Source organism: Schistocerca cancellata, chromosome 1 (assembly GCF_023864275.1).
Source record: "Schistocerca cancellata isolate TAMUIC-IGC-003103 chromosome 1, iqSchCanc2.1, whole genome shotgun sequence".
NCBI lineage: Eukaryota > Metazoa > Arthropoda > Insecta > Orthoptera > Acrididae > Schistocerca > Schistocerca cancellata.
The window spans coordinates 937,470,879-937,488,242 of record NC_064626.1 but is presented as its reverse complement, the minus strand read 5'-3'; the positions used below and the strand labels follow the sequence as shown (position 1 = coordinate 937,488,242).

The 17,364-nt window shown below is 38.0% G+C and overlaps 1 protein-coding gene across 1 annotated transcript in view; it reads left to right on the top strand.

Annotated features, from left to right (window-relative positions):
• LOC126191473 (transcription elongation factor SPT6) overlaps nucleotides 1-17,364 on the top strand; it is a 169,841-nt gene that overhangs the window by 74,851 nt on the left and 77,626 nt on the right. Inside the window, exons 9-10 of the mRNA XM_049932355.1 lie at nucleotides 85-273; nucleotides 14,205-14,347. Of these exons, the coding sequence (XP_049788312.1) occupies nucleotides 85-273; nucleotides 14,205-14,347 (332 nt within the window). The remainder of the gene's footprint in view (nucleotides 1-84; nucleotides 274-14,204; nucleotides 14,348-17,364) is intronic.

The window sequence follows — 17,364 nt, the reverse complement described above, 5'->3', positions numbered from 1 at the left end:
AACTTTGATCTTATGTTTGCTGTTGTGTAACTGAAAAGTGTACTTTCATAAATAATCATGCATTATTCTGTTGTTTGTTCCAAGGATGGACATGGAGATATGAGAGATAGGTCAAGAAAAGGTCCTCAAACTGTCGGAAAAATCAAGAAGGCTTTAGATTTTATGCGGAATCAACATTTGGAAGTTCCTTTCATTGCCTTCTACAGAAAAGAATATGTTCAGCCTGAATTAAATATAAATGATTTATGGAAAGTGTATAAATTTGATGAAAAGGTAAGTAAAAAATGCTTAATGATGATTTTTACCGTTAGGAATACAGGCAAATCTTATTTACTTTAAAGCACAGTTAAAAGGCACCTATATGCCCATATTACAAGTAAAGGGAGATTACCTTTGTACTTAAGATGTACCCATATTGGTAAACTTGCATAACAAAAACTGCTCTTATTATTTGCACAGAGAAAGAAAGGAAGAAAGAATGGAACTATTACATTTCATATGACATTGCAGTAAATGAAATTGAGAAATCAGTTCCTCCCACATCGTGTAACATTGCATGTACAGGGTGTCCATAAATTAGGTATTGAATTTGTTGAAATAATTATTGTGTTCTTATTATTTATAGTGGTGTATGTTAATCACACGTTACATTCAACATGAGCATCCTTCACTTTCCCACACAACTCCCACCTGCTGGCTGTGGCACGAAAGACATTCCGGAACATTTGTGTGGTTATAGCTGCACCAGCTCTTCTGATTCAGTCTTGGAGCTTGCCAGTGGTTTGACATAGTGTCGGCAAAACACATGTCCCTTGATAAATCTCCAGAAAAGAAACCAGTGGGTGTGAGGTTGGGGGAATGTCCTGCTTAAATCATGGGTCATGCACACACAATCCTTCTTCCTGAAACACATAATTCAAAAACATATGTGCATCTAAGGCATAATTACACAGTGCTCCATCTTACACAAATTGTGGTAAAGGAAACTGTTTCAGCATATACAAGTATGTCACCCCGTTGATGGAGTTTTCAGCGACGAAACATGGACCATACATTTTGTCAAAGGGTACTCCCATCCACACATTAACTTAGGGAGAATCTTGATGGAATTTTAGGTGCTCTACTGGTGGTGCGTCAGCCTAAATAATGCAGTTATGTTGCTTAACCCTTCCACAAGTGCGGAAGGTTGCCTTGTCACTGAATAAGATTTGGTTGACGATGTTGCAATTTGCATCTACTGCAAGCAAATCCTGCCATGAGTCCACATGCTCTGCCAAATCGTCCACATGTAATTGGTGCAGATGGTACAGCTTTTTTCCAGCATGCATCACAACCCATTATCTACCATCAAGTGTGGAATGTCCAGTTCCACTGACAATTGCCACACCAATTTTAGACTGTGTTCAATGGATGTGCTGGTGTTTTCAGTTCAGTCAGCAGAGTTTGATTGATGGCCAAGCTTGTTCTTAATGGTACCAGGTGCTTAAATTTATTCACTGATTGCTGAATCGCCGTATCAGTAGGTCAAGGTTTATGGAATTGGTGGTCAAATCTCATCTGAATTTCACCATAAAACAACCTCTGCAACCTCCAAGCCAGAATGAATATTTTCACTTACGGAGTTAATGTCACCTTTAATGATAGAACCAGTGTTTAGGCGTGCCATGAAGCCAATCCATCATTTTCAGCAACAACTACAACTTTTGCATCTACAGTGCACCTTCAGTCCACTAAACACCATATGTCTACACCCCCATTTTCTACCAAACAATACTTAATCTCTGGACACCCTATATTTGAGTGTCCCGTGAAGGATCTTGAGTACTAGGTTTCTCATGACTTTTGATGAGTTTATATTTTTTATAATATTTATTTGTCTTGCGGTGAAACACAGGACAATAATTCATACATTTTTCATCATCCTTTCAAGAAACTGAAGTGATTTAAGAGGCATTTAAAAGTATATACAGTGAAAACGGTCTTATGTTTTTCAAGGGTATTTAAGAAATGATATAAAAATATGAAAATGTAAAATAAAATGTACTTTTATGTAATGTAATTGTATAGATAAAAATACTACTCAGTAAGCGGTGGCAGGAGAGAAAACACACACACACACACACACACACACACACACACACACACACACACACAAACAAACAAACAAGACTGTGGCTCCTCCTTGAGGCAGAAGAGTTGAAGCGAAAGGAAGAGTTTCCTAAATCTCTCCAGTCCTTTTCCTTCGCCCATCTCCCTTTCCCTTCAACCCTTCTGACAGAAGGAGGAGTCACTGGCTCCAAAAGCTTACTGATGTAAAATCTTTTTTATACTGTATTCTCCTGCTGCCACTTGGAGAGCAGAATTTTTATCCATCCAATTACATTGTATTGTCAAAAATTGATTATTTTGATCCAGTTTTGACTAATAGATAGAGTGATTAACGAGGAAGGTTCTTTTATGTTATTTGTAAATAGTTTGTGAAAATTGGCTGAACTACGATGAATTAATGTGTGCCATTGCTGTGAAAATAATGGCATTGTCGTCTAGCAGTACAGCTGCCACAACTCCAGGCAGCAGTAAACTTCAGCTGAAGTTGGGCATGGTGGTGTGTACCTGAAAACCAGAAGCTTGCGAGATTGAATTCTGATTGGACGCAGATTTTTCACTCTGGTTTTTTAACCTAGCATTCACCTCTCCATTACGTATACATAAACCAGATGCAAAACATGTTAAATGTATGTCTCCTTTTGTGATGCAGCATCAAAGTCAGGTGAGGTGATTTAGTGGTAAGGTGCATGCCTGATAACCAAAAGGTTGTGGGATTGGATCCTGGTTGGACCACAGATTTTTATATTTGTCTGTGAATCTAGCAATCACCTCTCAATGATGTGGAGATTCACGAAAAACACGTGTTTAGGTCCCCTATTAAACAGTAGGTCACCTTTTCCTGGTTGGGTGACTGGAAAGGGAGACACGAGTTGCCAAAGTGATGTCCAATTGAGACTTGTACCAGGACAGTGAACCATGTGAAATTATTATTGCCAGACACTATCCATATATACATACATTCTCCTTCTATACGTGTTGTAAATTAGAGTCTCCCACTGCCTATATTTGAAAGCTACTCTTAGGAACTGTAGTAGAGATTTTGGTACTCGTGACACACTTGCGCTTAAGTCGGCAAATTCCCAGGATCGACGAATCTTATCTGTTTCATATTTCATTGGAGTTTGGAGGGACATCGCGTGCCAATGAAGGGAGCTGCGACATATCGTACCATCTGCAGTGGCACAATCATGTTTCGTGGTGATTTCTGGCTAATGGCCAGCTCTTACCTCATGTGTCAGGCATGAACCGGCCACAGATGTGCATAGCCTTTTGATGCACAGTTCACATTGTTAACAGGTTGCAGCTGGACAGTCACTGATGCCTTTAGACACTGCAGTAGCCTATGCTGGCAAGTGGTGTGCACGACTGTAGGAATGTGATGATATTCTGTTACCTAATGTTGTCTTATATATCCAAGTGAAGCCGGGACGGGTCACTAGTACTTTATAAAAAAAATCAATATACCAGTTTATTAATTGTACAGACATTGAATTGGCAACCAATAGTTGTACACAATTTTGGCATATTAACACGCTTGTAACTTTGTTTCCAAAATAAAAACATGTTTTTCATGAAAGAAATTTAGATTTATTGTCTTTTTTAACTTCTTAGGTAAATTTTTTCTATGTCATTGGTTCTGAAACTTTTTTCCTCTTTACCATATTTTCATTTATTCAGAAAATGTGAAATGAACAGTATTTACTAATCAGCAAACAAAGATTACAAGAGCATTTAAAATTTAAATTGCAAAGTTTAGTGTGGTGGATGAGCTTGCTTTTGAGAAGAAAGTTTTTCGAGATGTGGTGTAATAGCAGATACAGCCACTCAGAAGTTCTTCACTTACATTTAGATTTGAATGTTTGTTAGACTTCAGAGCTGGAAAACCAGTCTCACACATGTATCTAGTTGCAAAAGGAATCAGGATCTTCTTTCATTTTTGCTCAGCATTGGGAATTCCTTGCTAATGTGTATCCAAAACTCCAGAAAAGACACTTCATTTACTCTTCAGTGAAGTATCACAATTAAGACCAATTAGTTGCTCTTCTCCTTTATGGTCCAGGAGCATTTTTGAATGGATTTTTGATCTAATTTAATTGATCAAAATCGTCACTGAAATACTTTTCAAAGTGAACTTTCAGTTTTGCAAAATTATGAAGAAGACAGATTTTTATCTCCATTAGAAGTATCATACCAACTGGATCTTCTAACAGTAACACTAGTGTAGAGAACATATCTAGCATGCCACTTTCCATTTGATATTACTACATCTCTAATTTCTTGGTAAAAAGCTTTACTTTTTCATTCCAAGATAGTACAGTTGTGTAATTATCTTGAAGTGAAGGGCGTTAAGAATATTTAGTTTCTCGAAAAGTCAATGAGGTACACCATTTCAGGCAGAAAATCTCTGTTGCTGGAACCGTCTGCCAGAGAATGGCTTTTCTCCTTTAAGAAACAGAATACCTCTTTCCTCAGTTCAAACGTTCTTGTTAGTACTTCATCCCCTGAAAGCCATTGAGCATTACTAAAAAGGAGCAGTTGAGTGTATTCAGCATCTGTCTCCTCATGTAGCACCTTAAAAAGCCTCGAATTTATGGATTTTGCCTTAATAGTAGTAACTGTTTCTATAACTGATTGCAGCACTTCATGAAATGGTGGGCTATGTTCTTTAGTGCCCAGAGCCTTCCACTGTGTCACACAGTGAGTCAGTACTGCATCAGGAGTTACAGCTTTAACTTTCACTTGCAATCCAATATGAATTCCATATGTTAAGCAAGCTCCATTTATAGATACCCTAATTCACCTGTTCCACAATACAATTTTGATTTTAAAAAGTATGGATCATGTCAAAAAGGTTTTGAGCTGTAGCTGTTTCCAGTATCAGCTCACAGAAAATCGACTCCTTTTTATTTTTTATTTATTTTTTATTTTTCTATGTACTTATTTATTCATCCTTAGACAATATACATTGTATGGATGTCGTCAGTGAATGTACAAATTATCGTATGAAGTCTAAATGTAGTAACACAATTCACGCTTCCGTCGCACTTCAGCTAGTGTAGACCGGGAACCGTGTGTTAGGCATGCCCGATGTGAACTGGCTGGGCACAGCCCGTGGTGCCTGAGTTGTTGTTCCGCCAGCAGAGGGCGCGGCCGAATTCTCGCATGCCCTCTTGGGCGGGACTTTACTTGCGGCAACTACTGTCCGTTGGGCAGAGAATATATCCTCTCTTCCCGTTATCCACCAGGCCTCAATCTCCGCTAATTTCAAGTTGCCGCCACTCATACCTCACCTGTCATTCAACAACATCTTTGCCTCTGCACTTCTGCCTCGACTGTCTCTGCCCAAACTCTTTGTCTTTAAATATGTCTGCTTGTGTCTGTATATGTGTGGATGGATATGTGTGTGTGTGCGAGTGTATACCCGTCCTTTTTTCCCACTAAGGTAAGTCTTTCCACTCCCGGGACTGGAATGACTCCTTACCCTCTCCCTTAAAACCCACATCCTTTCGGCTTTCCCTGTCCTTCCCTCTTTCCTGATGAGGCAACAGTTTGTTGCGAAAGCTTGAATTTTGTGTGTATGTTTGTGTTCGTTTGTGTGTCTGTCGACCTGCCAGCACTTTCATTTGGTAAGTCGCAACATCTTTGTTTTTATGAATATAATAGAGGGAAACATTCCACGTGGGAAAAATATATTTAAAAAGAAAGATGATGAGACTTACCAAACAAAAGCGCTGGCAGGTCGATAGACATACAAACAAACACAAACATACACACAAAATTCTAGCTTTCGCAACCAACGGTTGCCTCGTCAGGAAAGAGGGAAGGAGAAGGAAAGACAAAAGGATATGGGTTTTAAGGGAGAGGGTAAGGAGTCATTCCAATCCCGGGAGCGGAAAGACTTACCTTAGGGGGAAAAAAGGACAGGTATACACTCGCACACACACACATATCCATACGGCCAGCACATCTTGGCACAGTGTTACACCGTCCGGGTTATCTGGATACTTCCCACTAACACCAATCTGTCAGAACTCCGGAGATGGGAACTTGCCCTTCAGCATATCCTCTCTTCTCGCTATCCGCCAGGCCTCAATCTCCGCTAATTTCTAATTTCTAATTTCAATCTGCCGCCGCTCATACCTCACCTGTCTTTCAACATCACCTTTGCCTCTGTACTTCCATCCCGACTGACATATCTGCTCAAACTCTTTGCCTTTACCTATGTCTGCTTGTGTCTGTGCATGTGTGGATGGATATGTGTGTGTGTGCGAGTGTATACCTGTCCTTTTTTCCCCCTAAGGTAAGTCTTTCCGCTCCCGGGATTGGAATGACTCCTTACCCTCTCCCTTAAAACCCATATCCTTTTGTCTTTCCTTCTCCTTCCCTCTTTCCTGACGAGGCAACCGTTGGTTGCGAAAGCTAGAATTTTGTGTGTATGTTTGTGTTTGTTTGTATGTCTATCGACCTGCCAGCGCTTTTGTTTGGTAAGTCTCATCATCTTTCTTTTTAAATACATCTTTGTTTTTAGGTATATTTTTCCTACGTGGAATGTTTCCTTCTAATATATATATATATATATATATATATATATATATATATATATATATATATATATATATATATATATATATATATATATATATATAGAAGGAAACATTCCATGAAGGAAAAATATACCTAAAAACAAAGATGATGTGACTTACCAAATGAAAGTGCTGGCAGGTCGACAGACACACAAACGAACACAAACATACACACAAAATTCAAGCTTTCGCAACAAACTGTTGCCTCATCAGGAAAGAGGGAAGGAGAGGGAAAGACGAAAGGATGTGGGTTTTAAGGGAGAGGGTAAGGAGTCATTCCAGTCCCGGGAGCGGAAAGACTTACCTTATGGGGAAAAAAGGACGGGTATACACTCGCACACACACACATATCCATCCACTCCGGAGATGGGAACTTGCCCTTCAATATATCCTCTCTTCCCGTTATCCACCACTCTTCCCGTTATCCACCAGGCCTCAATCTCCGCTAATTTCAAGTTGCCCCCACTCATACCTCACCTGTCATTCAACAACATCTTTGCCTTTGCACTTCCGTCTCGACTGACATCTCTGCCCAAACTCTTTGCCTTTAAATATGTCTGCTTGTGTATGTATATGTGTGGATGGATGTGTGTGTGTGTGTGTGTGTGTGTGTGTGTGTGTGTGTGTGTGTGAGTGAGTGTATACCTGTCCTTTTTTCCCCCTAAGGTAAGTCTTTCCACTCCCGGGATTGGAATGACTCCTTACTCTCTCCCTTAAAACCCACATCCTTTCCTCTTTCCCTCTCCTTCCCTCTTTCCTGATGAAGCAACTGTGGGTTGCGAAAGCTCGAAATTTTGTGTGTGTGTGTGTGTGTGTGTGTGTGTGTGTGTGTGTTTAGTGATCATCTTGCTCAAATATTAAGCATAAAAGTACAAGGCAGTATTATTAACAACATGTCTTTTAGAACAGCATATCGAAGCTATAATCAGCATAATGTGAACTACTTCAACAACTTATTACAGAAAGAAAAATGGCTAGGAGTGTACAAAATGAACGATATAAATGAAAAATTCAACACTTTCATTGATACATTAACCCATTTCTTTGAACTTGCATTCCCACTGAAAACATTAACCATACGGAGAAACTCTAGAACAAACAGCTGGATCACAAAGGGAATAAGGGTTTTACGCCAGAAGAAAAGACTGCTTCATGAAATATGCAACTCAAAAAATTCCTCACCTGTAGTACGCGCATACTATAAAAAATACTCCAAAATATTAAGAAAGGTAATAAAAGCAGCAAAAATAATGCATAATGATGAAATCATTTATAATTCGGCTAATAAATCAAAGGCTATGTGGAGTGTTATAAAAAAAGAATGTGGAGAATACAGACAACCTTGGAAAAATATAACACTATCACATAAAAATAAAAAAGTAACAAACCCCTTAGAAGTAGCCAATACATTTAACAACTTTTTCGCAGGTGTTGCTGAAAATAGGTTACAATCAAACTTTAAGAGCATCCAGGCAAATGAATATAAAATAAGTGCATGTAGAGGATCAATGTACATCAGTTCTGTTTCACAAGATGAAGTAGCTAAAGCAATAAAAGGACTAAAATTTCCAAATCGGCAGGTGTTGATGCTATACCTGCAACAATGTTAAAGAAGAGCGCATCAAACCTAATTGAAGTACTCACACATTTATGCGACTGCTCACTTCAGGCAGGCACTTTCCCTGATGTGTTAAAAACATCAAAAGTTATTCCTGTATATAAAAAATGGGATAAAGACAATGTAAATAACAATCAATTTTCTCCTGCATCTCTAAAGTACTGGAAAAAGTTATGTATGAGAAACTTATGAAATTTATAAATAAAAACAGCATCCTATGTAATGAACAACATGGATTCAGAAATAAGAGGTCAACGACAACTGCTGTCTATGAGTGCATCAATTCCATCCTAAACCTGATGATGGACAAAAAACAGGAAACAATAGGAGTCTTTATTGACTTGTCAAAAGCTTTTGACATGGTGGACCATAAAATTCTGCTATCAAAGCTAGAAAGATATGGTATTCGAGGTCTGTCCAACAAGTGGATCAGTTCCTTCCTGACAAATCATATCAGGCAGTGTGCGTCAAGCACACAAATATTGAACTAAAAACTGTATCTAATCACTTATCTGACTATAAACAAATAAAATGTGGTGTACCCCAAGGATCCGTATTGGGACCCCTTCTGTTTCTTCTGTACATAAATGATCTAAGCTTAAATATTGATGCACACAAAACAATCATATTTGCAGATGACACCACGATTCTACTAAAAGGAGACGACGATGAACAGTTACAGCAGACAGTAAACACAGTCACGAAACAATTTAGCAGCTGGGCACAGAGTAATCAGCTTGTAATAAACAGTAAGAAAACCGTTGCTCTAAAATTCCACAATGTTCCCAACAAGGACATGTTTATCCCATCAGTCTCTATCAATGACGAACCAGTTGGTTACAGTACTGAAACCAAATTCTTAGGACTTTGGCTGCAGAGTAACATCAGATGGAATAAGCATATTGATTATCTCAATGCAGAACTGAGCAAAACATGTTATCTTCTTTGTTCATTAAAATCATGCTGTAGTGAGAAAACAGTATTGAATGCATATCATGCGTACTTTCATTCTCGTCTTAGATATGGGGTCACCTTCTGGGGAAACTCTAAAATAGCTAATAGCACTTTTAAACTAAAAAAAAGGGCCATTAGAATCTTGTTTGGGTGCAAGCCTAGAGACTCTTGTAAACCCCTTTTTAAGAAATCTGGTATTCCCCCATTATCGTGTGTATACATTATGGAAACCCTTTTGTTCTTTAAATTAAATGTAATAGGCAAGGACCAGAGACTACAAAAAAACTGTGATATACATGAGCACTTTACCAGACAAAACAGAAACTTACATATGACTCAAATCAGCACAGCACTGTGCCAAAAAGGTACTTTTCACATGGGAGTTAAGCTTTATAACAAACTTCCTGAAAACATAAAACCTATCACCGAGGTCAATACATGTGGAAAATCTCTAAAGTCACATTTACAGCATCACTGCTTTTACTCCATTGAAGAATATTTAAATTTATGAAATGTGTTATATAAGTACTTACGTGTAAAGTGTATTATTGTAAGCTTAAATATGTATGCCTTGAAATTACTTTCAGCCTGTATATTTATAACTTGACTTGTCCAATGTCTTATGCATAAGCAGCTATGTAGACAACAGGACCAATAAAATACAATCTACACTCTCGTCACTTTCCAAACCCACGTGGAAGATGTCATACACTGTCAGTGCATCCATCTGTGATGTCTCACTAGAACTGCCATATGGTGTCTTATCATTTGCTGTAACACATACCATGAAGTAGTTCCCTCATTTTGGTGAACAAATCATAATCTGGGTACTCATATCGGGTGAATACGGTGGATGTTCTAGTATCTCCCACTGCCAAATACGCAGAGCTCCTGCACAAAGTTTGTCATTTGGCATCTTGTATTGTCGCGAAAGTTGATAGGATGCATCGCCGGAAGGAAATATTATTGTGCATTCCGACCGAGTGCCACTTCAGTCTTTATTCAGGCACCTTTTTCATATTTCCCAGACATACTGTTAAAGCGCTGGAACTAGCCTCTCCAACTTTGAGATAGTACATACCGCAACTGACTCAAACACAACTGTTCTGCTGATTGCATACTTCACCCCACCATTTCCTATCAGCTGCAGATAGCGTACATACCATATAACGCACATCATTCATGTTACGGTATTGTTGCTACTCCTTTTTATCGAACCCATGCAAAGATGCATGTGTGAGTAGTCGTTATCTCCCACCTTTCTAGTGGCCTAATTATTGGAGGGTTTTGAAGTGCATTATCTATACTGGTTGTATCAAAAAGAATCATCCGAATTGGCATGTCTATATTTCTGAAACTAAGAAACATATACTATGAATTTTGATTTTTGATAAATGGGAAACTGAAAAAGTTTATTTCATCCTTTTCATTGGTGTTCAATATGCATCCTTGAGATGCACGGAATGTGTCAATGCGGTATTCAGATTTTTCCAACACTGCAGCAAGCATGTCTTGAGTTACAGTTTCCACAGGTGCTTGTTATGTGATGTCTTAATTCATTCATTCAGTGTTGTATGATGAGTTTTAACTTTCTCCAGAATTTTTACTTTCTCTTGCCTTAAGAGAGTTTTGCTGTCTCTCTTCTTAATATTCTCCGCCTGAAAACGGACATAAAAAACTTTAATTCAAAAGAGCTAACAATACAACTCTTCATTCACAAACACAATAGCTATGAGCAATTGAGATTCTATTGTGACTGATGGGAGTAGCTGTATCAATTGAAATTAAATGGTCTCATTCAATATTGAAAGCTTTCTTCTCACAGTCAGTCTAGTTAACCTTGGATAAAGGATGACACTGTTCATTGCACCTGTAAATGAAACAAGATTATTAGTTGCAGGTGTTGGGAATTGAATGTTGTCTGTATATGATCATAGTCACAATGTAAAGCTAACATGGAAATAACAGTGTACTAGCACACAGTACTGGTAGCTAAGGTTGGAAGTGACCTAAATGAGTGTATGTCAGTCCAAAGTCATATAAAATCTTCCAGACTAATATGTTATTTTGGTAGTGGTTATGTAGTCAAAATTCTTGTGATAGCCTGTGTTTTAATGCGCACTCTTATTAACACAAAACACAAAGCAGTAATTCTGTACAATCATATTGTAACCTATGCGAGTGTAGCAAAATAACAAATGAATACAAAACTGAAACTCTATTAATATGAAGAAAAGTTCAAATATAACCTTTCTTCACTAGTTAATTTGAGGATGGGCTGTACCAGTTCAACAAATCCTTGTTGGTCTCCTAAGTCCGGTTGATGTCACCTCAATCTGTGTATTGTATGGTTCAGTCATTAAAGTGTCCGGGGGTCCATTTTTCATCCTGTTCTACTACTGATCCAGGAGACAGTCAAATTAAGTGCCGTTCATCTTCTTTTCTACCAGACGCAAAATTTTCTGAGTTGCTTTAATTCCCTTTGACAGTTCCATAAGGCAGTTTCACAGTGTACAGCATATTTCCAAGCTGTTTGATTACACTGCCAGTGTTCCTTGGTGATCCAGTTGATAAATTGTTTGAGAAATTTTTGGCATACACTTGATAAACAACCTGGAATTTTGAATTCTTCTTTGGCTTTGTCTTCTCTTTTGATGGAAGAATCAGGGATAAAGTGATGCTTGGCCATTGGCCATCAAGTAGTTAAGCAGGTGATTTTCATGTTATTGGAGTTGTCCGGTAAGTAATCAGCATTTTCTGTCGAGCCCAGTTAGCCTTTTTCATGGCTTCCATGAAAGTCCTGACAAATCTGCCTGCTTCACCATCATTTGAAGCAGATTGAAACGGAGTTGTAGCTAGATGTTCAGTGCGATTCCTGCCACAGAAATCTTTGAATTCTTATGGTACAAATTGTGTACTAATGTCACACACTATGTTGTGGGGGAAGCCACCTATAGCAAAGATCTCTTTGAGTGCCTTCATTGTGGCTTCGGAAGTTGTTGACGTCATTTCAAATATTTTGAATCAGGATGCTTTCCAATATGATCCAAAGTAATCAGTATGAATTCTTTCCCATGGTTCTGTTGCTTCGGACAATTTTTGAAAATCCTTGTATAGGTTTTGTTTTACCTTTTGCCATTGTAAAACCATTTATTTATTTTCTTCGTCCAGTTTTGGCCACCATCATCATCTTCTGTCCATTTGTTTCATTTTGATGAAACTCCAGTGTCCACCGTGAAGAATCTTCAGTTTTTTTGACATTTTGAGTATGAGAACCCTTGTGAAACCTCACTAAAGAAGTGACAAGTCATGGCTGGTGCTCAAGACAGTCCTTTTGTTAAAATATGGCTCCAAAATATTTTTATCATTTGGCAATAGTCAGGCCATACATTTTTCACATAATGCAGAGTCATTTTGAGTACTGCATATTTGTTCACAGCTTCTTGAATTTTTCTGTGATCAACCAAAAATGAATTGATTTGTTTATTAACTTCTTCAGACATATCAAATAATTTTTATCCACATCAGTAGGCAGCCTTGATGAGACATCAGCATCTCAATGTTTTGCTATGGACATGTATCTGATTTCGCAGTTACATCCTGTCAATGTGACTGATCATTGTAAAACTGTCATTATTGGCAGCTGTTTATTTAGATCGAATATTGGAACCAGAAACTTATGATCTGTGATCAGTTCAGAGCTTCTTCCATACAAGTATTAGTGAAATTTCTTGACCCCATAGATTATGGATAGGGACAGGAAAAAATTGTTTTATTTTATGGACAAATTTTGTGTTATTTACTGCCAAATTCAGTATTATTTTGCCAAATTTTCTGTTATATTTTTCCATTTTTGGCATTTATTTCTTTTTTTTTAAATTTTGATGCAAACCGTCCTTGCAACACTTCACACAATTCCGTTTTTGTTCAAGCATGAGCAGTCGTGGAACCCATCTCGCAGATAGCTTTCTCATGTCCAAATATTTATGCAAAACATTATATACTTGTTCATTTGAGATGCCCACAGCACTAGCAATCTCACGCACGTTAACTCTCTGTCATCCATCACCATATCATGGATTTTATCAATGATTTCTGGAGTTGTAACCTCCACAGGGCATCCAGAACGTTCAGCATCACTTGTGCCCATATGGCCTCTCTGAAAATTTTGAAACCACTTATAAACTGTTCTAATCGAAGGTGCAGAGTCACCGTAATGTTTATCAAGCTTCTCTTTAGTCTCCTGAGGCATTTTGCCTTTCATAAAGTAATGGTTAATCACCACACGAAATCTTTTTCATCCATTTTTTGACAATCACTCGACTTCCTTGATTCACACGAATACCAAACACAAAGAAATAGACCAATATGGCATAAACTTGGTGTGTGTTCCTTCCAAAGATGCTACTAACTAAACATGACCTTGATACGCGCCGGTGGTGCCATCTCTCGGACTTCGCACGGACTTTTCAAATGCCCCTCGTACAGCAATGATAAAGCCGCTCTCAGCATGATATGTAGAGAGCACATCTGTAGCAATCAAAGGGTTAATAAAATGAATTAATGTCAAAGTTTATGATATAATGTAGCAAAAAATTATGCAGTCATCTGTTAACTTACTCAGAATTTATGATTGAGTTTGTAAACAGGGAACATGACAACAATACAATAGTTCTCTTTTACAAGCAGGGCATGTTCTTTAGAGACCATGGAGAAACATATGAGACAAGTAAAAACCTATTGAAAAATGATTTAAAATTACAAAATGCTAGGAATGTGTATAAATGTGAAATATTGGATTGTACCTACTGCTCAGAAACAAGAAATGTGCCCTGGTAACTTAGAATGTTGATGTAATGTTCTTGGATCTACAATAAATTTGATTCTTATTTATGTTCTGTAAAATAACTAACAATTGGATGAATTTTGATTCATTTCAGTGGTGTCAGCTACGAACAAGGAAAACAAATTTATTGTCATTATTTGAAAAAATGCGGGATTATCAGGCAGAACAACTGATGAAGGATCCTGACCAGCCAATTCCAGACAGTGTTCGTGTACTAAAGGAAGAAGATATTGAAAGGTATAGGAAATTTTGTAAATACTATACGTAAAACTGATTTTTCCTCAGTCTGTATAATTATTTGAATCGGAGCTTAGTTTGGTATTATGTATCAACGGTTTTTTAATAAGACTGACAGCTTCTTAAATACCATTTTCTATTACAAAGGATGTTGTTTATGAGGCCATATTATACATAATCATGATTTGTTTAGTGCATCTGATCAGAGAATCACACTCACTTCAGGAGATAGTACTCTCATGTTAATGTTAGGATGTGTGTGTGTTTCTGTTTCTCATGTCTTACAAGAAAAATCTTAATCCTGGTGTCTGACTGCTAAGCCCTGCTTGCTCTTTCATGATTGATGTATACCATTGGTGCAAAAATTTCAATGAAATTTATTTTCATAAAATTGTTCCACAATTTTGTAAAATACATAGTAGGAATACTTGAATATTCATATCAAAATAATAAATCTGAGTGTATTATCCTTCAATTGAGTGCTCATTGAGGGCCAAGTGTTTACACTTCAATTACTGGAGATAATTTTTGATCTTAATTCAGTAAATGAACACAGGTCACAACTGCTACATTGTATAACGCTAGACATTTATCAAATAAACAAGGTTCATTATTGATCTTAATTAGCACAAAGCATACTTGATAATACTGTCAATTGGATATACACATTATTATTACACTTTAACTGCATTTGATTATCATACCTTCAGAAATAAAGTACTTATTATTGAACATTTAAAGTTGTAAAGATGGAGGGAAATTAGCAGAAGAAGGCACAGTCTACAAACTTCCTCACAGCTGAAAATGATTTATTGTTGGAAATCATCTTGTGCCAGAATAATGACATGATTGAAGGTAAAAAAAAAAAGGGCAAGGTAACTGCATGATGGCTACCAAACTAGTAGATGGGGAAGAAGTCACTGTTGACTTTAATTGATGAAACATTGGATCGAATCGTGACTGTAAAAGTTTAAAAGTGTGTTATGACACCATAAAGAGGAAAAAAGTAATTCTGATTTGTGCTCAATATTTTTGTCCATGCAAAATATCAGGTTTTTATTATTTAATTCCATGTATGTATTCACCCTTTTGCGGAACACATTGAAAGCTTGTTGGAACTCATTGTCTTCCTTAGTAGTTCGGAATGGTCACATACCTGTCAAGAAGATGAAAAGGAACAATATAATTCTTAGTGTTTAAGGCTCTTGATTCAGAGTGCTAACTACAGTTGCCCAAAACACAAGGTAAACAGCAAGTTCCCTTTTCAAGCACTATGATTTCAAAACATATCGTGTTGTCATAGCTAGCTTTATGACCAGTACCACTGACAGCATTGCATGGCAGCTGATAGATCACAGCCACCTGGTGTTGGGCATTAAGTGGTGCAGTTTGAAGCAATTTTACTGTGAATAATAGTAGGTTTATTTTGAAAATGACCACACCTTGTGTAAAAAACAGAAAAGGCAACCAAAGTATTAAAGAATACAAATTGATACATAATCTGATAAACATAACCCAAAACTTGCATAGCTTGGTGCTGACCAGATATTTTTAAACATTAACATTTTAGCCACATACTTAATGTGACTAGGTTCAATGTTTCTTATCGTGCAGTGCCTTCTGTGATATCCTGATATCAAGTAACAAGTGCAGCGTCCAATCACATTAATATGACCACCTGTCAAAAGCCTGAATAACCACCTTTTGCAGCATGGAACACCATGAGACATGCACGGAGACAGTCAATGAGGTTCTGGCACCAACAGATATTTGGAGCCATGCTGACTTCAAGTTTCTTGTGTGAGGATCCATGACACTAGCAGCCCAATCGAAGTGGTCCCACAGAGTCTTGATTGGGTTTAAATTTGGGCAGTTTAGTGGCCATGAGAGTATGGTAAACTTTACTGGTGTTCTTCGAAACACACATGTACACTGTGAGCTGTGTGATACATATCTTTGTCCTGTAGGTAGATGCTATCCTGCTGAGGTTAAACACTCTGCATGTATGTGTAGTCATGGTCCCCAAGGATGGATGCATATTTATGTTGATCCATTGTGCCTTCCAGAATGATAATATTACCTAGGGAATGCCATGAAAACATTCCCCAGACCCTTCTCCAGCTTGGAAGCTTCTGATGATTGGTTCAGAGTGTTTGCTTTCAGACGTTAAAAGCCATACGTGCCAGTGACCATCTGACTGATAGAGCATAAGATGTGTTTCATCTGATAGGGCCGCCTGTCATCACCCAGTGGATGTCCAGTTGTGGTACTGGCATGTAAATTGCATACTTCCTCACCAATGAACAGCAGTCAGCTTGGCTGCATGAACAAGGCGCGTGCTGCAGATGCCCATGCACAGCAACGTTTTCTGAACAGTTGTTGAGACGACACTGTTGGTAGCACTTCGGTTCATCTGGACAGTCCGTTGCTCAACATTTACTGTCTGTTCCACAGCTGTTGTTCACCCCCTGTCTTCTAAGGCTTGTGATGCACCACAGTTGCCTTGGCGCCAGTTATGGATGTGCCATTTTGCCACTCACGGTATACTTTAACCATGGCAGTATGTGAACAGTGTACAAACTTAGCTATTTCAGACATGCTTCTACTCTTGGCCCAAAAGCCTATGGTCATACTCTTTTGTATGTCAGATGAATCACTCGTTTTCAGCATTATGACAATAACTGCAGTTTCTGCATGACCACTCTTCTCCTGGACATTCTTTATATGCCCTCCACTGCTAGTGCTGCCACCTACTGTCTGTGAGTAATTATTACACAGTGATGTCTGAGATAGGTGGCAGCAACAAAATGTGAAAAGTAATGAATGTCACAGAAGCACAAAATGGAGAGTCTGTATTAGTCATGTACTGCTCTCAAGGTCCATGGCTTCTTAAGTGAAATAAAATATTGATTTTCTTATGTGTGTGGCATAGAGAAGGATTTACACTGGGTGTATCCTCACACGCAATAACCATGAACCAGTAGGTAAGGACATTAATATTGAGGATGCTAATTAAC